Source organism: Thunnus thynnus, chromosome 23 (assembly GCF_963924715.1).
Source record: "Thunnus thynnus chromosome 23, fThuThy2.1, whole genome shotgun sequence".
Taxonomy (NCBI): Eukaryota; Metazoa; Chordata; class Actinopteri; order Scombriformes; family Scombridae; genus Thunnus; species Thunnus thynnus.
The window spans coordinates 3143100-3167556 of NC_089539.1; the positions used below are offsets into that span (position 1 = coordinate 3143100).

The window sequence follows — 24457 nt, forward strand, 5'->3', positions numbered from 1 at the left end:
AGTGAGACATTCATGCCCGCCTTTATTTTTGATAACAGATTGGATCGTCCTAGACATGGATGATACCAGTCTTGCACAAATCTGTGGAGAGATGTCCTGTCATTCTTCACAGATAACTCTTCAGCTGCTCTTTGCTGGAGGGATTTTGTTGCTCTACCTTCTGCTTTAAAATATTCTAAAGGTGTTCCTCTTGTGTCAACCTTCTTGACACTGAGAGTCATCTTTTCATTCAATTGGGTATATAAACTTGCATTCATAGTGCCATCCTTTTGCACTCACGCAGCCCCATATCAGCACACTCTGACCTCCATATTCACAGTCACCACTATGCAGTCACTGTGTTAGTCCTGGCCAGGTCTACGCCAAACATGCTGGACCTCATGTGATCCAAACTAATTTATTTTGGTTTCATCTGGCCAAAGAATGCACCAACAATATTCATCAGGCTTATTTTCATGTTCTTTGGCAAAGTTGAACCCTACAGTTTTGTGCTGTTTTATGAGCAATGGTTTCCTTTTTGGACGTCGTCCATAGAGGTTTACTTCATGCAATGTCTCTCACACTGTCTGAGCAGTCACTGAAACACCAATTTCCACATTTAATCCTTGTGCCAAGTCAGAGGCACTTGCCCGTCTGTTTTTCAATGCAAGGTTGAATAAATAGCAAATTGTGTGTGCCATCATTTTTCAAGGATGGTGATTGCGCCTTCTGTTTTTGGTAATATGGGTCCTCCTGTACCTCCTAACCACTGCTGCTACTGTGTTTTGGCTTCTGTTCAGTAGCCTACTGATGGTCTTGTACCCTCTCCCATCTTTATGAAGTCACACAATCTGGTCTCTTGTTCATACAATTCCTCACCGTGCGGAGCCATGTTGCCTTAGACACAACCCAGGTCAAAATTAAGAAAGTTATGGTGTTCACAGGTTCTTTTATAACCTTGTTCAGGCAATTAATTGGAAGTCACAGGTGCAATCATTTTTGTTTCAGTGGTCAGGGGTGTACTCACTTTTGTTGCATTGAGGTTGTACTTTGAGGCCTGTATTTTCAATTTCATCTATATAACCTGTTTGTTTTTAATCACAAATATGATCAAATACCCTACACTTAACCCTAAAAATACTACAATTATTCAAAGATGATACAATTTTGAATCATTTAACATTTTAGAGATATTGCACAGGGCCTGCACAGACAGAAATACTGGTTGATGTTAGGCAAACACAGTCAGCTGTGGTCAATCCTTTAGCTTTCTTAGCTCATGATATCACTTAATGCTGTTAGCTAACTAAAGGGGAAACAAAATTAACATCAGTTTCAGTCAGGCCACACCAAGCCTGACGCTTTACTGATATTTTCCAATAGTGAAACAGGCTAGGCAGAAAAAAAAACAGCTTTTATTAAGTTTTACTTGTTTACTACAGACATAATAGAACTGCCCACCTCTGTTTTCACCTGACTGGTCAGAAGAGAAAAGGCAGCAGAGAGCTGAGTCTGGGTTTATTAGCAGTAAGCAAAATGTTCTAACCTCAATGAAAACAGTTATCCATGTGACTGGCCACTAACGGTTTCAGTTTAGATAAAGACTTGGAACATTCAAGAGGAAAAAAACTCTCTTTAGATACAGAGAGAACCGAAGGCTGCTTCTATTTAGAAACTCTTACACGCGACAACCTCATCTATTTCCTCTGGAAAGGCTTTTTCTAAAACGTGACTGGGTGAACATGGCAGGAGCCCAGTGGACAAAGCGAGCATGAGCTGAGTTTGTGGGTAATTGCCTGGGTGAGAAAGTGTGTTTCTTTGCCTAATGTGTGTCTGCACAAGTCTGTGCCTGTGTGTGTGTGTGCCTGTCTCTGCCAATCTCACTTCTTATCATGATAAGAGAAATGAACTCCATCTGTTCTTAATGACAGAGCCTGTTTATATTGAGCCTCGGTCTGGAATTCATCAGGTTGGCTGGTGTGTGTTTAGGCCAGTTTCCATCCACTTTGCTCTTCAGAATATCTGCATTATGATGGAAACTGAAAATGTTACTAAAATGTGTAAATTTGGATAGAAACATTAGGATAGATAGCTCTATTATGAATCCCATTCTAGTTTGCCAGGATATCTGAGTTCTCTATACTCTGGGAGATAACTAATCTACCATCAAATCTTATGTCTCCTTGATCATTTTTAAAAACAAAGAGTATTATGCAGAAGTTCCAGGTAGCAGGTTTTTCTGCTAGCTGAATTGCTTTCGCCAATGGAAATGACAAACAGCGGTAGCAGCATTATATGAGCTGTGGCTAATGATAATTTTGTAAGTAACAAAGTGATTACTGAGATCCTGTAACGTGGCAACATCACTAATAATGGGTCAAACAGGGCAAGAAGAACAAGCTTCATCAGAACGATCCCTCTCAGTTAAACTTTCATGAACAACTAAACTGATTAGTAAATGAGTCACTTAATTGTTTAGTCAATCAACAGGAAATATATCAGCAACAAATTTATAATCAATCTATTGTCATTTTTCAATAAATGTGAGCAGGAAGTTGGATCATCTAATCAGCTTGTTTGACACGCAGGGCCACAGGATCGGCTGCAAGCCTCTGCTACATTACCCATAACGCCCTTCTTTGTGTCGATCTGCAGACATTTACTTGTATTTTCGCAAAAGCTGATAACTGATCTCAACAGAATCTTTGCGTTTTAGTTCAAACATATCATAACATAGATGAAAGTATTAAAAACTGTGCCTAACTAGACTCAAGAACTTACTTGAAAAGACTTTGATTGAGATTCCATTAAATGCTTTTGAACCAAAAGCAGGCATGGATTGTTTCAGTGTCGGTGCACAGAGCCATCAGCCAGCTCTTCCTCCTCTCTCCCTGTCACACCCTGTCCAAGTGTTTCTGCCTATTCTGGCAGTTTGACTGGCATGCTGGGAGATGAGCAGGGAAATCAAACTCTCTTCTCCACTGGCCTGGAGACTTTGAGACCTTATTTCTGACTCCTTCACGCTTCCTGCTCTCACTTTTCTGTCTTGTCGTCTCGCTTCCCTCGCTCCCAGCTCGCTTTCTCTCCCTCTCCTCTGAACCTTCCCTTTGCTCTCTCCTCTCCTCTTCATGTTTCTCTGTACAGGGAGTCAGGGGAGCGCCCTGGCAGGAGGCCTGTCCTGCTGCAAACCCCGCTGCTGCTCTTCATTCATCTCTCCCTCGCTCGCTCCCTCTCTGCCCGCCTCTCGGTTCCTTTCGTGGCCCTCCTCGACCAAATCTGATGAATTTCTTTTTCTTTATTCAAGTTTTCTCCATGCTGCACACACACTCCTTCTTCTCCATTCATCTCCCACCCTCCCCCCCTTTCTGCTCATCTCGATTCCAATTTCTCTACAGCGCATGCAGAGCGAACATCTGAGGCCTTTATTGTCATCTCACCTGTTGGAGCGGGGAAGAGGAATAATAATCTGCTTTTTGAATAGATTTCACAACTTGCATAACTTGACTTGCCACTTTTGGCAGTCAGATAAGGGGATATGTTGTCCTTTGGTAATCACACGGAAAGTAGAGCAGAGATTCAAAATGCTAAGAGGTGTGAGAGCTGAATTAGGCTGACATCCAGGGACACGAAGGAGTCAAAAGACTGAGAGCACGAGAGAATGAAATAATAATTTAAAACTGTACTGATCCCAAAGGACCACTGGCCTCATTTATAAAACAGATTGTAAGTTCCATATCAAAAAAAGACAGAAATGGTGTAACTAAAAGATTATCAGACTTATAAATCATCAATCAATGTCATGCTGTTTCCCTTTATGAATCAAAATCAAACTCATAAATATAGGTTTTTTGGGGGGGAGTTGTTCCTTATGTTAATAGAAGGTCTAAGGATAGAGGATGATGTATTGCTCTAGATTGTAATGCCCCTTGAGGAAAATTAGTGATTTGTGATATTGGGCTACACAAATACAAATTGACTTGACTTGAATCAACTTGAAAATGTGGCACATGGACGAATCTCATATCCCACCCCCTACATTCCCACAATTAATCATGGATGGTGAATGATAAAGCCCTCTAGGCCTTTTCCGTACACATGTGCTGGCTTGGCTTGACTCAGTTTGACTCGGAGCATCAGCCAAGCGTTACAGCCTTCCATTACAACAGGGCTACCGGCTTGAAGGTGTGTCTGATGAATCGCTTGTCTTGAGTTGAAAAGCGGCGGGCTGTATATACACATCATGGTTGTGACAAGCGGTCAAAGTCACAACTGTAAAACAGTAATAATCATGAATATTGGTGTGTATAGTTCCTGTGGAGAACAGCAGCAGTATTAACAACAGAAGAGAGTTTGAGAGGCTGACAGCTGCAGCAGCTGTTAATGCAGTTCAACAAATAAAAGGATTCCTGAAATTAAACAAAGTGATCAGACATCGAGGTGGATGCCAAGAAATGCGCTGCTGCACACTGTCAGAGAATGAATTGGTGGAGGTACGGAGGCACGTACATGACTAATGAGACCACACGCAGTATCTAAAAACTAAACTAACTGTATTTAACTCCAAAATCCAGCATACAGGTGCTTCTCTGATGAGGCGACTAGAGAAGGCAGAGTGTGTGTTGCAGCCACAGCGGCGTCTCCAGTGTGCTCTGTGCGCCTGGTGCCTCTGCAGCACAGTCACATGATGAGACACATGAAGCTAAATTCACTGAAGCTATTTTGCACAGAAACTAAAATTGCTATTTCGTAGTATTAGAAGGTTTTGCTCTGTTCTCCAACTTTATGAAAATATCTGATGCAATCTCAGATTTCTAGAACTAGTGATGATCATCAGTTAGTTAATGTGGTTGACATGTAAAGGAATCAGTATATTTGGGGTTAATATGTGGGAAAGGTGACCAGTTTCAGTGGTTATAAATAAAGCTCCTTGCTCTCTTGCTCATAGGCATTTCTGTGGAGTTTCCAGAATCCTGCCACTTGACGCATCCTGGCATCAACACAGCATTTCAGCAGCACTGTGGTGATCCACAACTACCCACGACCGAGTGTGAGAGAATGTGATGCTGAGCCAGACCAACCAGGGAATGAGTACGCCTTACAACAAGCAGAAACACATGTAACACCACTGGCCTTAATGTTAATGATAAAGTGGATTTATAATTAAAACTTGCTATGGAGTGAAATGAAATGAGTGACAAGGATCATTATAAAACCTGGCTTCAATTCACCACCTCTCTCATCTGTGTCAGCAATTTCCTCTGTCTCCAGAATGTCTGTGCGTGTGGGTGAGAGTTTCTGTACAGGTCTCAACTTTTTTTTTGGGAAGTGACATACACATCTTTCAAGCCCTGTTCTGTGCGTACTCAGTTATAAATGAAGCCCCTGCTCTCTTGCTGAAAAGCACTTCTGCAGAGTGAACAGCTGCTACTATTAAGGGCAGACACCAGCCCTCATTCCCCATTCCCGTATGGAGCAATATGGAGTATGGAGCACTGATAAATTAACCATTTGGTCACTTTCCTTCAGTTTGATATACAATATAAAAGCTAATGATTGGGTGTTTTTGCATAATATGTAAAACAACTACATTGTGAAAAATATTTTTTTACAACATGCACAAAAGGTTATTTTTGGTTCAAAAGTAACGTAAATGATAGCTGCTACGTTAGCTGTCTGTGAGTAGTTATGCTATATGCAACCTGCTGCAGTTAATTGGAGTGTTGTGACTCAAGGTGGCTAGCAGGCTTTGGCAAGCTAGTAAATTTTACCATTGCACCATTACATGAGAATAACAAACTGAAAAAAGACTGCACACTGATCTGCACACGCCCTATGTGTTAGTTGGTGAGATGTTATCTCTGATTACAAGTGGTGAAGCCGAGGGAGTCGATGGAACAGTGTGCCCCTGCATGCTGGGTAGCTAACGCTAGCAAGCCAGCTGTCTGCAGATATGTGGCTGGTTCCGAAACACAAAAAGCATGACTGTGCTGCTGAAACTGATTAATAAACTGGATGTGGTGGTCTATTTATTAAAGGCATCTGGTACTGGTAGTTGTTAGTTGAATAACGTCTAATCCTGTTTTTGTTTTCTTGTATTTTGCAGGAAAAAAAGATTAAAATCTTGAATCATTCCCAAACTTGTAAAGATAACATAAAATAAAAATATTATTAGAATATAACTCACAGTCACAGAAGAAGAACTGTTGAATAGGTATGAGGTGGCAGTGGCTTCCCAATAGGAAGCAGCAGCACAAAATACTCAACTGGGACAAAGCCAGCACCCCGAGGGGAATGTCGTCTGTGTTTAGGCTCTGAATAAATTCTGAGTCAACTTGAGCATAAATTCTGCCCCTGACTCTGCTTCTCCACTTGGTTGTCTTGCACCAGGCTGTATTTTAAATAGAAACATTTTTTAAAAAAAGGCTATTTAATTCAGAAAAGACGAGCAAGCGAATATCCACAGGCGATCAATTTACTCCATCGACATTCCACAGTCTTTTCAACCAATTAGCCAACCATGTAGGCTACAGGATAAAGACTGAAGGTAATTATGTTCTAGTGAAGTACAAAGTGTTTGCCACTGACTCCAGCTGAACTGCACCCATGAGACCTGGGCAGATGTTCCACTTCACTACACTTCCTGGATTTCTATTTTGAGAAGAAGGGTGTAATACAAGTGTAAAACCATACGTTAGCAGTAGCAGGCAGAAGGTGTCATACATGTGAAGGTGAGGTGTTGCTGTGTGACATCTCTGCTCCTGGTTCTACTGGGCTGTACTGGAACTAGAATCATTGGCAAGATATTGCCTTAAAAAAGCCTTAACTAGTAGCAATTTTGATCTTAACATTTTGAAGTGTTGACTATTGACTAACTATAATCTATCATTTACATTTTCATCAGTTCCTGCAAAAAACACATCAGTGTTTTGAATTGGGTGCTGTTTTTACACCATCATATTCAACATTCATCATGTCAAAGGTATAGAAAATGTCATATTTTCCCCCGTCTACCTAAGCACCAGTTGGTATGACGTCGCTGCTATGATGTATGATGCTAAATTACTCACTCACTTACACACTCTTAAAAGAATGGCTTGATAAATTAGGGGCGCTTATTTGCAATTGTATAAGATAATATACGATTACAGCCAGAGGCCAATTAGCTTAGTTTAGCGTTAAGACTGGAAACAGCTAGCCGGGTTTGGCCATAAGATAACAAAATCCACCTACCAGAATCTAAAGTCTACTAATGAACAAAGGAAATGTTACTACATAACTGCAATGTGTGCAGTTTGATTCCAGCCGGGGACCTGTCGCCCAGTGGGATATTTTTGGCAAGAAATGTCAAAAAATGTATGAAGGTCGGATGGAAAACCAGTAGTAATGATATGGTCTAGAATTATATTTTATTATATCACATTTTTGATTTTTAACAACAGTATACAGTATAACAATAATTCCAAAAGATATAATTGAATTAATGCGACCTGGACTGTGTAAGAAAATGGGTGGATGGATTAACCAATTAAAAAACGTAGTAATACAGTAATGTTATAACCAACACTTTAACTAACAACAATCTAACATTCTCTGTTTTGAGAGTAGTGAATTCAGTGCTTTTTAAAACTTAACAAGACCTGCAGATACCCTGGGAACATAACTCCCCGTAAAATGATGCATTTTTACACTTGGATTTTTGTACAAATTTAACAAATGGAATTGTTACAGAGCCAGGCAAGCTGTTTCCCTCTTTTTTCCAGTCTTCATACAAAGCTAAACCAACCGACTGCTGACTGTAGCTTTATATTTATCTAACAGACAGATAGGAGAGTGGTATCAATCTCCCCATCTTACTCTCTGCCAGAAAATAAATACAATGTTGAAGTACTCCTAGTGCTTTTCAGGAGCCAAGGTTGCTGGGTGAGGGATTAGAGCTGGTAAAATAATGCAGGTGGTAGAGGCAAGGAGGAAAAGGTCACTCTTCTTACAGTAACTATTTCAGTGTAATGGAACATTTAGTCAAAGGTCAAAGTTTCAAATTAAACTGAGAGAAAAGCATTTCTCATGTTTATTCTTGTATTATTTTTGACTTGTTTCTGGTAGTAACTCTGTATGGTGCTCCGGATGGAACCTTGATCTTGTGTGGTGAACTCCCACCTTGTCTCATTACCACTCTGTGACAGTCAGTGTGTGTCGTGTACTCACGGCCTCAGTGTGGACAGGATGCACGGCAAAGAGGAGCGCCGTGACGAACGCCAGACGTGGGTCTTCGAACACGCAGCGGTCACACGTGTGCATGAGCAGGCAAGTTACGGCGCAGTGCAGACACACGTTGACGATGTGGAAATACAGAGGCGTCATGCCACCCAGCAGGATGTTCAACCTGACAGACAGAGAGAGAGAGAATTATTCAGCACACTGGGATGAGAGCGCTGTGTAAATGTGATCTGTTCATGTGTGAAAGATATTAGATAAAAGACAGATACAGACTGATGGATCAATAATTACAGTCAGTGTCATTCATTTTCCCCATGCAGCCTAACCATATAGACAAAAAAAAGAGTCAACTATCTAAAACAATCACTCAGCCATATACAGCTGTGGATTTACTGTGGGAATCTCAAAAGCAAATTAACTTTTACAGTTCCAGGATCAAGTGATTGTCTTATAATCCTGAAGAGAATCTCAATCCATTTTCCGCACTGCCGTGAATTTCAAATGAAAAGAGCACGATTGCTTTGAGAGAGAATGTCGACTTCCTGACACCAAATCACACCCTGCTTAAGATCTTCCAGCAGCTAATCCCTCAGTGAGGAAAAACAGTGAGATACGCAATTTTCACCTTCTTTATCATAATTGGTATTACGCTGTGACAATTCCCTCTCCGCCCGACAGAATATCAACAACCTGATAATAGTCAACCTAGGAAGAGTGAAGCATTACTATAGTGCAGGTTCCTGAACTACCCTCACCACCTGTAGTCTGTCCGTCAGGAATTCAAGGATCCATATGCACAGTGAGGTGTTTAATCCTAGGTCCTTGAGCTTTGTACCAAGCCTGGAGGAAACTATGGTGTTAAATGCTGAACTGTAGTCAATGAACAGTAATCTCACATAGCTCCCTTTCTTGTCCAGGTGGGATAGGGTGGAGTGGAGGATGTGTGCTAGGGTGTCTTCCATTGATCGGGATGGGATGGTAGGCAAACTGTACCGGGTCCAGTGTGCTAGGTAGTGAGGAGCAGATGTAAAAGTGGTACTAACCTCGCTGACTCACTTGTGAACCATTCATTACAAACAGCTCATTTTGTTCATACCCACAAAATTTTATTTTATTTTATGCATGCATGTATTTATGGTTCAATTTCTCAAATGCAGGCATTTATTTAAATAAAAATATAAAAAAAAGGAAGGAAATTTACTCAACGATTATTTTCATTATCTATGAATCTGTCAATTATGTTCTCCATTGATCGATTAGTTGTTTGGTCTATTAAATGTCAGAAAACAGTAAAAAATGTTTGCCAAAGCCACATCCCAAACATATTCAGTTTACTGTCATAGAAGAATAAAGAAACCAGAAAAGATTCAGATTTGAGAAGCTGGAATCAGAGAATTTGGACATTTTGTTCTTAAAAAATGACTCAAACAATTATTGGCAACTAACTGATTAATCGACTAATTGTTGCAGCTCTAAAATGAACAGAATAAAAGAATTAATCAAGTTAAAAAAAAAGATAACTTTATTTTACATTGAATTGAAGATCCAAAAATTTCCAAAGGTACCAAAACGTGTGGCACAGGACATCTGGAATATTTGCATGAAAAACAACAATATGGGTGAGTTGGAACAAAATGATAAAGAACATGTGAAACTGTCAGACTAAGTGGAATAAGATGATTCTTTCATCTTTAAAGCAATTTAAGGAAAAAACAGGAAACTGTATGCTAAGATGTTAATGTTTCTTTATACGAGCAGAACAAAACCAAATATAAGGAAATGAACAAAACATGGCTTCAGATCTGAACTTCTTATCTCTGATTATAATTAGTTTAATGGGTTCATCTGTGTTCCCTCATCCAGTCCATTATGTGATGAAGACGACTCTGGCCTCCACTATCCCTGTTATTCATAATTCAATGAGGACAGCTGATAATACCTGCTTGTGCTTGCAGAGAGGGCATTAACCCTCACCATTATCTCTGCCTGACCTTAGCTGATGCTGATCTGCCCTTGTAGCTGATGCTGGGATGAGTATGGAACAAGTGAGGCCATGAGATGGATTTCCCCAAGGACCCGGCCAGGGTCCCAACCCATCCACCATGTGAAGGCTTCAGAAGAATTTAAATTTCTCATTTGAGGCATTTAGTTGACATGCTTATCCAGAGAGACTTACAATGAGGGAGCAGGTCTGGCTTCAGTGTCCTGCTCAAGGACATTTTGACAGGAAGCATCACACATTCTGGCTGCTGGAGAAATCTAATCTGTGACCTTTGTGAGATGGCCCTATATAACGACTACTCTCAAAGATGAATAACAATGAGCCTGGGCCTGCATGATGGTGACTAATATATGTTATCATGGATATCATTCTGTATGATGTATGAGCTAGTGTATTTTACATGACTTTTTGAAGCTTAAAAAATGTAAGTTCAGTCAGATACGCAGGTCCCATCTTCAAATTGTCCTTCATTGTCATTCTACATTTTGTTTGACATCTCATCTAGGGCTGCAAATAACCATTATTGTCATTATTAATTAATCTGTGGCTTATTTTCTTGATTAATAGGTTTGTTGTTCAGTCCATAAAGTGTCAGAAAATGGTGAAAAATGACAATCAACTTTTTCCCAAAGCCCAAGATGTCGTCCTCAAATGTCTTGATTGTCCCAACCAACAGTCCATAACCCAAAGATACTTAGTTTAATCTCACAGAGGACCAAAGAAACACATGATGAGATGCTGGAATCAGAGAATTGAGGGGGGGGGGGGGGGGGGGTTCTTGAAAAACGTCTCAAAACAATTAATTGATTATCAAAATAGTTGGCAATGAGTTTAATAGTTGGCAACTAATCGATTAATGGACTAATTGTTGCAGCTCTAATCTCATCTTATACAAAATAAAACAGTCTAAAGTATTGATAAAGGATTCATGAAGTCCCATGTATGTCCAAGTTAAGTAGTTTTTGTTTTCAGAGGTTGAACACTGACTTTCTTCTTCATGAGTTGCAAAATCTGTAGGCTCGACAAATCATATAATGTCACAATATTTATCAAACTTTGCTGAAATAGTGTTAGTGCTAAAATACTTCATGTTTGCCTTCGATTTTATCAAACATAGACACTGAAACATATATTGCAGTTTTATTAGATTTTGCAAAAGCATCAAAAAGACTTGAAAACACCATGAATATGATTAAGAAGGTGGATAAAAATTTAATTGGAATTATTTTGAATGCAGCATCGTGTCTCTTAGATTTTACGCATCCATTCATGTTTCCACACATTTTCTTTTTTTCTTTTTCAGTATTAATTGTTGAAATAATTTTTGAAAGCCAGAACAATTGTAAACACACACACACACCATAATAGTGATGGACTGCAGCACAGTTACATCATGCTCTTACAAGCCACGAACACCCATCTGCACATTACATCCACAATGCTACTAACAAACTAACTAATGCAACATCAGTCTCAGTCTCTTTGACTGGCTGGTGATGTAAATAATGTGTAAACCATATTTGTGTATCAAAACTGTGTTTTTTCTTCTTTCCTCTCCCATTAATCATCTCACGACCCCTCAGATTTATCTGCTGACCCTTTGGAGGGGCCCGACCCCTAGGTGGGGAACCACTGGACTAAACTATACTAACTGTATATAAAGTACAACAGTAACATGCTGCTCCAACACTGATGCTTCAGTATTAATAATCTAATGATGTCATATATAATAATATATCAGTCAGAGGGACCAAACCACTACTTTTACTGCAATACTTTAACTACATCAAGCTCATAATACTTTTACTCAAGTAGGATTTTTCATGCACTACTTTTACTTGTAATGGAGTATTTTTACATTGTTGTATTGGTAGGAATCCCTATCAAAAACGTTTGTTAATGTAAAAGAAAATGAGTATCACTCGATATGTCATCATAGATTTTTTTACTCTCAAATATGAATATATGTATTGGCCCAAAAATCTATCATCAGCTGATTTCTTAACTGCCAATGAGTTTAAAGTAATGCTGTTTTTCAGCACGTTCTTGAAAGGTCTCACTGGACAGCAACAAATGGAAACACTAATCTTTGGTAGACAAATAATTACACTTGCTCAGTCTGAAAAAAAAATGCTGAATATCAGTTGTATTTTGTTTTTATGTCTTGACCAGAAATGTATCAATTTTTCATTTGTACATCTGACAGATTTAGTATTAAAATCATGTCAGCTTGCTGGCAACCTAATCACAGTTTAACAGCTAGTAATCACTGTCTTGTTGTTATCTGATCATCACACCAGAAAGCAACCACTTCCTGTAGAGGTGAATTTAACATTAATAACAGCAGGTAGATACATTAACAGAGCCTGAGGATGGTGAAGTCAGGAAAGTGCTCAACACTTTGTTCCAGACCAACATATTATTACAACTACTAATCATATTTAGGGATGGGAATTAAAAAGATTGTATTGATACCAATGAGAGGAGCCTCTCTGCTGAGCTCTGGGGAATGCCTCCATTGTACAAGATGCTGAAGGGGTGCAGGGTTTTTGAGATGAAACAGACTGAGCACCAAGTTATTTTCTATTCTCCTTTCTTTTTCTCACCTCAGAGTTAGTTTAAGTTGTTTAATGCTGCGGTGTCTGTTGGTCAGCTGGTCTCGTTTGTTACGGGACTCCGCTGCTCTGCTCTGCGGTGGCAGCATGGAAAGTTTATAATATACTTCACTTACGTCTCCCAAAGGTAATTATTTAGTCATTAAATCAAAGCATGCTTGCAACCGCTGCATTTTTTGAAGATGAATTATACGATAACTGGCCTAATGGTAGCACTCAAGAAAAGGTTGAAGTGGCCACCAAAAACATGACATTTCATGCTCTGGCAGACATAAACATCCACAGCAGATTACACAGAAGGTTATCCTGTCATGGACCAATGACAAAGTAGGGAAATTTTTGACCTGACAAAAGCTAAAACAAAAAAAGCTCAGGGTGAAACTATCAGATGTGGTTGCTCAGAGATTTGTAGAAAGACCACCTCAAATTGAACATGTGCTTGTAATAATTTATTTGAATATAACAAAACATAATGTGCTACTGTATGGATTGTGCAGAAAAATAAGCTATCACATGTTGTCCCAAATAAGGTTTTTGGATGTGACACACTACATGTCAGACTTCAGGCTATCGTCATCCAGATCATCAGGCTGATGCCTCTAACATGACACCCAGGCTGACAGTGTAAGTTAGTAGATCTGACTGCTTGTCAACACTCCCACAGACATTTAGGGATCATGTCCTACAAGCAGAGTCACAGTTGTGCTGTTGGATTCACCCGTGCAGGGGAAGCACTAATTACTTAGTTAGTTTCTTAAAATCGTATGGACATTAAATTACTCAGTGAGTGAAGCATGAGGTTCTGATCAGGTAATCTGACATACTGCTTGCGTTGATAATTTTATCTTTCAGTTACGTGAATTCAAAATACAGAGCTGGTCTCCACCTATCAGAGCATCCAGCCTGCTGCATCAGAAGTAACCCAGACATCGCTCTGGACCGTTGTGGTGAAGAGGGAGCTGAGGCTGATCGATCTACATTCCAACCCTCACCTATGGCCATGAGCTTTGGGGTAGTCACCAAAAGAAAAACACTGGATATACAAGCGGTGGAAATGAGTTTCCTGCACAGGGTGGCTGTTCTCACCCACGGAGCTTGGAGTCAAACCGCTGCTCCTTCCGTTCAAATTGTTGAAGTAGTCATAAGATGCCTCCTGGATGACTCCCTTTATTGGTTTTCTGGGTAAGTCCAGTTGGGAGGAGACACTGGCGCAGACTCAGAAATACCTTATGTATTACATATTCCATCTGGCTGGGGAACATCTTGGTAAACGTAGTGTAGTCATTTCTGGCACAACTTAACCTACTTCCAAGGTGCATACAGAAAGGAAAAAGTCTGATCAAAACTCCAGCAACAATGGAACAATTTTACGTAGGACGTCTGGGCTACCTTGAAAATGGATGAGTGGTGTACAAATGGAAATGCAGACGGCAGCACTAGAGGAAAGGTCAGGGAGTTGACATAATTATTAGGTATCATCCTCTGAGGAGTTCAAGGCATTCTGACCATATCTGACAATAGTTGTTGAGATATACTTCTCTTGAGTTTGATGAACCAACAACACTGCCATTAGGCTCACCATCAGCAGAGCAAAATTAAAGCAATCTGACATGAGCAAGATTTGAAACTAACACAGACACAGTGTCCTCTGTGACTGCCGGGCTGGAGAGGTGAAGGAGAGATAATTGAGCTCTCTGCTGGTTAGTGACCATGAAACAGCAGCATGATAACTTCCTTTCCTTCACTCTGATATATTTTCCTGTGCTGGAGACTGGGCCATGACCCAAAGGAAGGTTGCAAGAATCCTAAAAATAGGTTGTTAATTATTCCGGAGAACATTGCATCAGCAGTTAACAGCTACGGTAATTTTTTCTTACCAAATCCCTGCGATGTAAAATAGGCTGAATAAAACACTGCAGGCGAGAGGGGCAGACAACGGAAAAGCGTGTGAAAATTCTTTAGATAAGCTTTGAATATACGATAAAGAAAAAAAACTCTTTCTGAAATGAGGAATAGTAGATAATTAAATGTCCTGGCTGGCAAAATGACAACACGTTCAGATCCTTGAACTTCAGGTAATAACTTTTTTCTGCTTAGATAAACAGCATTTGGGGAAATGAAGCTCTCACATCGGCTGAGTCAGCTTCTCTCGGACTCCAGCAGCATCATCCATCACTTTCTTACTCTTCTTCTTTGTCGTTTCTTATTTTTCACTCTTCATCTCCTGCACTTGTCTCTTTCCATTATGTGCTGTGTCCATCTCGTCCACCTCCTCCTCCTTTCCACGTTTACCAGAAGAGCATCCGTCAACACTTCTTCCTTCCCTGTCTTGTGTCATCTGTCCTCACGTTGCTATTTTAATCACATGGCCTCTTGCTATCTCTCTCTCTCCTCGTTTCTCTCCCGCTCTCTCCGTTGTTTTCTCGCCGCAATCACTGCTCAGTTCGTTGTGCACATCAGGACTCAGCTATAAAAAGGGCCTTGAGGCTGCTGTGTGTGTGTGTGTGTGTGTGTGTGTGTGTGTGTGTATTTACTCTCTTGGTGCGTGTCCTTCACCTTGATCACATCCCAAAAGCCCTGCAGTGTTCACTGGCACAGAAGAGACAATGCTGGACTGACTACACATTCCCCATAGGTTTACCACAGGGGTTTGTGTGTGTTGGGTGTGTTCTTGTCTTTGTGTAAAGCAGAAAAATACACACACACACACACACAAGTGACCCCCAGGACACAGGTGTTAGATGAATATATCCATATGCTTTTCTGCATGCATAAAAAGTCCTTCCTCAGATGATTCAGGGAACAGCTCATGATTCCTTTCATGCAGAGTACACGTCAGCCAGAGCCAGCCAGCTGTCCGGGCTGAGAAAAAGAACAAAGTCAATCAATGTTTGAAATTGTTTATTAGCCTGCTAACTTGAATGAATTTCAGACTAAACTAGCTGAAACATGCTGACTGGCCAGCGTCTGGATCTGGGTGTGTTTCAGTGGAACATCCAGCTGAAGAGATCTGGTGGGTTTTTTTCCCCACTTTCTTGTTCAACTGATTGCACCGCACTAATCTCACAACATTCCTGCTATCTTTGCATGTATGTTGATGCATAGTTGTATCTTAAAATATGATGTTCATTAGGGATGTTCCGATCAAGCTTTTCTGGCCCCGAACCGAGTCCTTTAGTATTAGGTATCTGCCAACACAGAGTCTGATCGAATACAAAGAAGAAGATGTGAAATGTTGATTTAATATCTGGTACATTGAAAAAAGACCTCTGACTTTTTTCAAGAGCTACTTAATCCAAATACTAAAGGTCCTGGATCAAATTGATCTGTTTAAATTATTGATATGATATGAGTGACAGTTTAACTGGAGAATGTGACTAAAAATTAAGAATGAAGGTTCTCCCCTCACAAATGATCTTCATCTGAATACTTTCCCCCATCTTTTAATATCAAATCTAAAGTATCTAATTCTCCCCATCTATAGGCTGGATAGGTTGCTCTGAAAAGGTCAAATCCATTGATTTGTAGTAGAGTCCCACCAATAAATCGGCTGAGTCAATCAGCCAATATACAGTGATAAGGTGCATATTCAGTTTGTTCCAAATACAAGTAAATTTCGTCATGTGCCCATAGGTCCATGTGTGGCCCAAACATTGTGGCCACATTTATGGTCCAAAAGTACGCACCGACTGCACATGTCGCCATATAAAGACACCCAACGTAGTACAAAACAGAAGCACATGCACGTCCAAAATCTCTCCTGCTGTCTGCATGGGTTTTGAAGTACATCAGAACCTTGAACAATGAAGTTGTGCACTGAGCCTCTCTCAGCTGTGGGTCTACTGATCTGACTCCAATCTGTGAAACCAAGCCATCTCCTTCATCTCTGTTGTGCAGATGATCATACATAACGCTCAAACAGCTGCAGAAGAGAAAATGACTGTCAGATGATTCAGTGCCAAAAATCTGTGTTTCAAAAAACAGACAACATCAAAACAATGCATACTTGTCACTGAATGAGAGACAGATGCAAAATATCCTACCTAAACGCAGCTGTACAGCTTTATCAAACTGGTCAGTAACTACTTTCCATTCACCAAATGGTGTCTATTAATACTTTTAATTATGAAAAGTCCAGATAGCATTTGGAGTTGAACGCACTCTGTTCAATTTCTACGGGGAGAGAAAGAGCAGATAAATCAGACCTGACATTCACTGTGACCTGAATTAACCTTTAATCTTTATTTCTGCAAGAGCGTGTGTCTCTCCACATGCACATGTATATGTAGCCTACTATGTATGCTGTCTGCTGCGGTCCCATTTCCGCTCCTGACCCATGCGGTGCTGAGTGCACCAATTTCACCAGCAATCTCTCTTGTATAATTGTAGAAGTAATTGTTATTAGTGTCCGTATATTTCTTAGTATTCCCCGTTGTAAGTTTGCTTAGTTGTGAGTCGGTTATTTGTACCTCTCTGCAATGTTCACATTTTAGAGAAGGATATTAATATTTTCCTCATTAATAATGTATTATTTCACAACCCGCGACCCATCAGCTATTAATCAGAATGTTAATTTTTATGACCCAACTCGCCCGATCTGAGGATTAACCGCTGTGCCGGCGGATATAACTGCAATCTACACATCACTAGTAACTATAGTAACAGTATGAGAAGACATGCTCCGTTGTAGTCAGTGCTCAGTTCAGTTTGTCATTTGCTAAGTGATAGTCTAAAATAAATAAATAATCATATATAAAATCCCTTCTGTCCCGGAGGCATCCTGGGGAAGATCTCTGTTCATCCTAAACACATTTTCTACCATCCCTGGGACGATGCAATGCCATTAGTCTGAGCCCTGGTAGCAGCTGAGAGGTAAGGATTGTACTAAAAGTGAACACACCACACATTGCTGATGGAGAAGAGTGCAGCTGCACATTCGTTCCCCACCCAGATATGTCGGGAGGGTCTGCCATGTGAACCAGCTTCCTCCACATGACAAGCTAATGAAGGCAGTGTGGAGAGGCTGATGGCCAAATATCCCTGGAAGCCGCACGACAAAGCAGTGAACTTCCACCCCGAGTGAGCAATAAGGCAACACCTGTCACTCCTGAAAGATCACCTTCCCCTCCATTGTCTCTGACCATTACGGCGGCTCTGCTGTCTCCAACACACACTCAGCATTAAGTGGTGTAGTGTGTGTTTCTGAGAGCAGATGCTCCTGCAAAGCCGTAAGCCACGCTGCCCGCTCTCTGGAGAAGCATTAAGCTGCCAATATCATCTTCAACAACTGTATTACCAGAGGGAGGACTGGCGAGCAGCTGCTTGAGAGGTTGTAACACTGTTGGGTAATTAGACCGAGTATCATCAAACAATGAAACCGTCCTGTTGCCTGACCAAACACAAGCTACGGTTCCCACACTCACACTCAAGTCCTTTTGGTTTTAGTTGTCTTAAGTGCACAGTGTGCTGATGGACTTCTGCCTGAAGACACATTAATAGGCCCTTTCCATACACATGTGCTGACTTAGCTTGAATCAGTTTGACTTGGCATGTCAGCCCGGCACAGCAGGGATTTGGATCTCCATTACAACAGAGCGACCCACTTAAAGGTGTGTCTTTAACTCATGACGCACTTGTCTTGAGTCGATGATGTTAAAAGTTTACCCTTTACTAGAACAGTGGATAAACACATTTGATTTCCTTTCAATTCTCCACAATAAAAGTTCCCCGTTATTTAAAATCATTTAATATGAAGCAGCAGCAGGTGTTTTCATCAGCAGTAACTTAACACGACTCCTACACAGCGGAAAGTGAACAGGAAACAGTAAAATAAAACTTATATCTGAAAGTACAAACAGGGACACAGGAGAGAAACTTAACTTCAAACCACAGAGATTCAGTTAGAAGCTACAAAAAGACTGATGGCTGAACACAGAGGCTTTTAAAATGTCTTTCTCTCCAGTCTTCAGTACAGACATGAGTTGGGTCTGTCTGAAAGGGAGAAGGGGGGTCGTCACAGGTTGGCCCTGCCAGTAAGACATTACTGCAACCTGCTTGGAGATGGGTCGGCATTCTTTGGCCTGACTCCAGAGATGGTTCATCTCGGGTCCAACTTTGCACAAATTGGTGCATTTAAACTGGTAATGGATATGCAAATCAACACGGCATGGTTTGACTCAGAGCAGCTAAAAGTGCCAGTGAAAACCCCTCCACATCTGTCACCAGACAAGCCAACCACATTCCATTACACTGTCTCCATGCAGCTATGATGTGCCTATGATGACTTATAATGTGTCAGAGGTGTAACGAATCTCTCTATGAGGATCAATACATCATGTAAAGGAGCAGTGTTACTGATATTTTAACACTCTCATTTGAAAATCTTAATAGTTAAGGTCTCAGTATGCTTCAAATACCTCAGGTCTAAAGGCAAAGTGTTGGCAGGTCAGAATGGCCACATTCGAAGGGACACAACAAACTGTACAAATAGGGATAACAACACACACTTTCACAGTCTTTTCTTTGATGTCAGATGCATTCATGGTGTTGTACTGAAAACTGATGAAAGTAGTAGCGTGAAGAATGAAAAAAAAAAAAAAGAAACTGAAAACCTGCTCACTTTCTCACCTCCACACACCTGGTCAATCCCTGCTTGAAGCCGAGGTGACTGTTGCATTGTATGTTTTGTAAAAGTAACAAAACTTGCCGGATGCAGTCCTCCAATTCTATTGCCAGAAAAGCAGTTTTGGATGCTGTTAGACGATCAAACAAGCATACTGAGGCCTTCGATGTTGGCTATCATTTGAAATTGTATACTAGTGCAGATACTATACCTGAGTTACCTTTGATTCTTCTCTTTGACAAATATAAACATTTTTCTACAAAACCTTTTTCTCATTCGACAGAAGAAGGCACAGTTTTGTCTGAGCACACGCAGCCGAACAAGAACTTTGACTGAATAAAGTAGTTTAAAACTGGCATAGTTCTGATTTACATCAGTATGTAAAATAGATTACAAATCTGACCAGACATTCAATGTCAAGTTTTGATACTTGACTTTTTTCAAAACTTTGTGCAATGAACACATTTCAGTTGGTACCAAAAAGTATTTATGATCCTGAATCAGACTGAATCAGCAGTTAAGAATGAGTATGGCTGAGTAGCAAACCTAAAGTCCATGTTTTCTCTAATTCTTTCCCACCATTTTCATCTTTTCTCAACAAAGATGCAATTTATTTTGGAGGGAAACAATCTGCCTTTTTATATTCTGTAGTTTAAACCCATCAGAGACCTTTGTATACAGCATTACAACCTCAAAATGCATCATCAGCTGAATTATAAAATTAAAAGAAAAAAAAAAGAAAACAGACTTGATTAGGGCTGTTTTCTGCATCAGCAAGCCTCCATTTGGACATTTTCCCTCACTTAGAAACAGTGTGTGGGCTGCCCTCTTTTCCTAACGCTGCAACATAATATCATTTATAACACAATCCCACCCTGTTCTGGATGCTGGCCACGGCTCCTCCAACACAAAACAGCGCCAAACTGAGCGCAGCAGACCCGCCCTCCTGGAGCACAGCATGATGCGAAACACGCCGTGTTTTCCCATCCACAACTTTAAATCCCCTCCCTCCATCCTAACTAACCCACATTGCACCCCTCCTTCTCCGCTGCCATCAAAGTGAAAGTCCTAAAAAAAAGCTGCAAAACAAGTTCCAGATAAACCCTCTCTGTGTCTACTTTTGGCTCCGTGTCATCTGAATTTCTTTACTCCTTAAACCTGTATTTGTATCAACAGTGTAGTGTGGAGTGTGGAGAGATTTGCTGGGACAAGCTCAGTGTGCAGCTGGCCAGCCAGGCTGCTCTTCCTGCTGTAACTCTATATAAATATTTATTATGGGAGCTGAGACTTGAAGAAGGCACATAATGGAAACCTGTAGGCTGTCGAGAAATCTCTATAATATTCCTAGAATCCCCCCACAGGCGTCTATTGTGAATTAATAGCGACCGCTGTACACTTGGTATTTTCTGTATCATATGAAGCGGCTATAATAATCTAATAAAGTATTATGTTGAGAAATATTAAGATTGTGTTATTCTAAAGTTGCCTGTGAGGCTGCAACAGCTTATTTCCATAAGCGGACAGCTGCATGACGTCAGCTTTAATAGCTTGTTTATATCGCTTTCATAGGAGAGATAGTTCGCAACTGGCCTCTTACGTCGGGTTAATGGCGATAACAAGGCGGGTAAACCAGCATAAAGTGTTTGTTTTCGGTGAAAACGGCGGACTTGTGAAAGCAGAGGGAACTTACTTGAAGGTGAGGATGCACAGCGGTCTGTAGGACTTGTGGCTCGTGTTGTCCGCCATCCTCTTGCCCCAGAAGTCGTTGCTGAAGATGTTTCTGAGGCTGGAGCCTGGTCGGACGTCCGGGTTGTTGATGATAGCCCAAACATCGTCGTGCACCAACTCCCCGCGGAGAGAGTTGCTGTAGCACAGGGCGCACAGGGCGGCCAGCACAGCGTAGCGACCCGCAGCCAACACCACCTCCGGCCGGACGCTCACCCGCGGCTGCTGGCGGGATTTTTTCTCCCGTGCCGGCGCTGTCATGTCGGTCCTGGCTTCCCCCGCGGCTCCGCTGGGCTGAGGATGGAACTGGGACCACCGGAGGATACGTCCATCCCGCTCGGCAGGTAGCGGCTGTGTGTGCGGTGAATTGCTGGGACAGTGTGGATGTGTTGTGCTGCCTTCAGGTGCGGTTCGTGAACGTCGGACTACGGCGTACTCCAGTGTCTAACGGACAACCTGTCAGAGCATTTACTTTTGTCAACTGTGGAGTTCACATTTCTGCAGACATTTTGTAATACAAACTGTAGGCTATTTTTTTAACAGTAGTTAGATTAGCATAGGCCTATTGGTTGACTGCCATATATCATTTACATGTCTGTTTTTGATTTTTTGTAAAATAATAACCAAATGAGCATAAGAAGAAAAAAAGAGGGTGGAAAATCTTAACTGAAGGTCCACTTACTTTTCTTCCAGAAAGCAGTTTTTTTCAGAAAGAAAGAAAAAATGCTTTTGAAAAACCTAGTAGATTAAGTAGACCTTGAGTTATTTTTTTATTGTCAATAAACTAAACTTGATTAGCATAAATGCCACAGTGGCTAACAAAAAAGCCTTTTAAAGAAATGTTTACGACTCAAGTTTGTAAACCAACCTAGCTAGACTATTTCTTCCTATGAGTGTCAACCATGAATTTATTATAAGAGCTGGATACTGTGCCGCTGCTCAGCCTTGCAGCCAATTTTTCCCCACTCGATAAATACAACGATAAATACTTGCATTTTCCCCATAGACCACCATTGTAAAAGAGACGTCTGTAAAACTTTTGACCAGACACCTCGAACTGCAAACAATGTCAATTATGACTCTTTCTGTTATGCATTTTTGATCCATATAAGTTTTATATTTGTTAAACTTTCCTCGAGTTGAGAAAAGCAATTTAAAAATCCATGATGTCATCACAGTGTAAAGTCTGTGGGCCAAGCAGGAACTCGCAGGCAGGGCCAGTGGGAGAAACACCACTGCACATATTCAGTGGGCCACACAACGCAGGAGCAAACCCAGAAGCCAAAAACTTTTTTTGGCGTACATGCAGGCAGGCAATTATTGGACTGAATGGGCGCCATTTTCAGTTCGGTATCCAGCTCTTATACTAGATCCATGGCTTAAACCATTGACTGTAGACATCGTGACACCTCCCCAAACGTGAAGCCAAAACCTCTCAATCGCCCCCTGCTGGCTGGCTACAGTATACGTCATAAGTCCCGCCCCCTCCATGTTAGCGGATGGAACATGAGCCAAACTAAATAATCAAAGTACACATCAAATACATTTTTCCCAAAGATAGGTTCTGTCAGTTTAGGTAGTTCTTATCACGCTGATGTATGTCCAAGTGCTCATTTTTCTGATAACTTTGTTTTTTTTTTTGTTTTTTTTTAAATTAGTTATTTGATGATATAAAATAGAGGTGAGACATCATGATTGACAGCTGTGACAGCCGCTCTCAAACCTCCATCAGGCAGCAGGACGGCTGAGGGGGCGTGTCCTGCAGATCGTCATCCGGCTACCCAACTCTACTGCGCAGACTCTGGCTCCAAATGACATCACACAAGCAAGATGGCAGCTCCCTGGAAGGAGATATTTTGGCTTCACTTTTGCAAAAACAATTTCCTTGTTGTGAAGTTATTATTATCATTATGAATTTAAAGTTGCTTTTAATACAGTAAGAATAAACCACTGCAAAATGATTTTTCTGAAGAAGGAAAACAAGCCTGGGAATACTAGAAAATTGTAAGAGTATGAAGGAAAACACCCGTCAAGGACTGACAAAAAACACTGGAGTCTTTGGGAAGGAAACATAAAGAAGGAAAGGCATGATGAAGGAGATGATGAGATATGGCATTTGGATGTACGAGCTTATGTAGAGTACTTGAAAGCAACATCAGCAATGAGAACCCGCCTGCGAACGCATGCGCAGGAGGGCGCTGCCTCCCCGGGCCGACAGTAACATCAGCAGCAGAAAATCAATGCAGCCCGGCAGAAACTGCATGAGCGCATGATTGCGATGGCACAGACTTGACCTTTTTCTCCGCACACCGAGCGATAATAAACTAACGAGTCCGACAGGAGGAGGAGGGGTGACAGTGAGCAAGTGACAGGAGAGCAAGGAGACACATGCAGGATGCTCCTGTAGGAGAAGTAAACATTAACATGTTATGGGCCCCTGCTGTGCATGCGCGCATCCAAAAGGTGTGTATGTGGGTGCAAGTACAGGTATTGATTACTACGAGTGCTTATGTCCTGTATGTTACAAACTGCTGTGCATCAGCTGCATTGTTAGAAGCCACAAATCCTGTTTTGTTGTTTACTCTTTAATTACTTTACAATAAAAACCTTATTTTTGAACTTGTGCCAGTAGAAACTAGTCCAACTGTCTGTGAAGATTCTCAGCCATCCAGGCCATGGTTATCCAAGGGAGGTTGAATCGAGGGCAGCTGGACTTGGTTGTAGATACTTAAAGACGTTTCGCCTCTCATCCAAGGGGCTTCCTTTCATCCCTTCTCCTGGGAAGGGATGAAAGGACAGCATTGTAGATGGCTTATCCCCCACCTACAATGTTGTCCTTTCATCCCTTCCCAGGAGACTTAACAACCATTCACATTTGGCCTCATGTGACAACTCCAATGACTGTCGTGTACACCTGGCCTCAGATGACTCCAACAACTCTTAACAACTGTCGTTACAACAGCCAGGAGCACTAACGAACCAAGTGATATCAATGACCTTGATAATGACCCCACAGAGCTTAAATACTTGGTACTCCCTGCCAGTCAGTTAGAAATGAAGAAGCCCCCTTGGATGAAAGGCGAAACTTCTTCAGGTATCTACAACCAAGTCCAGTTGCCCTCGAATCAACCCTCCTTGGACAAGCTGTGCTAGTCTCTACTACACTGGGTGTCTGCGTACATGGATAGACAGCTGATGAACTTAATGTCACACAGTTAAGTTTAAGGACACAGAGGTTATGTTCTCTGTGTTTCCTCTGAGGAGTTGATGGTTTGAGCAGCTGGAGGAGAGTAACAT

The 24457-nt window shown here is 41.2% G+C and overlaps 1 protein-coding gene across 1 annotated transcript in view; it reads right to left on the minus strand.

The window, feature by feature from the left end:
• tmtc1 (transmembrane O-mannosyltransferase targeting cadherins 1) overlaps positions 1-22987 on the minus strand; it is a 148674-nt gene extending 125687 nt beyond the window's left edge. The window contains exons 1-3 of the mRNA XM_067582174.1: positions 22884-22987; positions 21126-21616; positions 8185-8362 (exon numbers count right to left, since the gene is read on the minus strand). Of these exons, the coding sequence (XP_067438275.1) occupies positions 8185-8362; positions 21126-21421 (474 nt within the window). The 5' untranslated portion in view covers positions 21422-21616; positions 22884-22987. The remainder of the gene's footprint in view (positions 1-8184; positions 8363-21125; positions 21617-22883) is intronic.
• Between the last annotated feature and the right edge of the window lie 1470 nt (positions 22988-24457).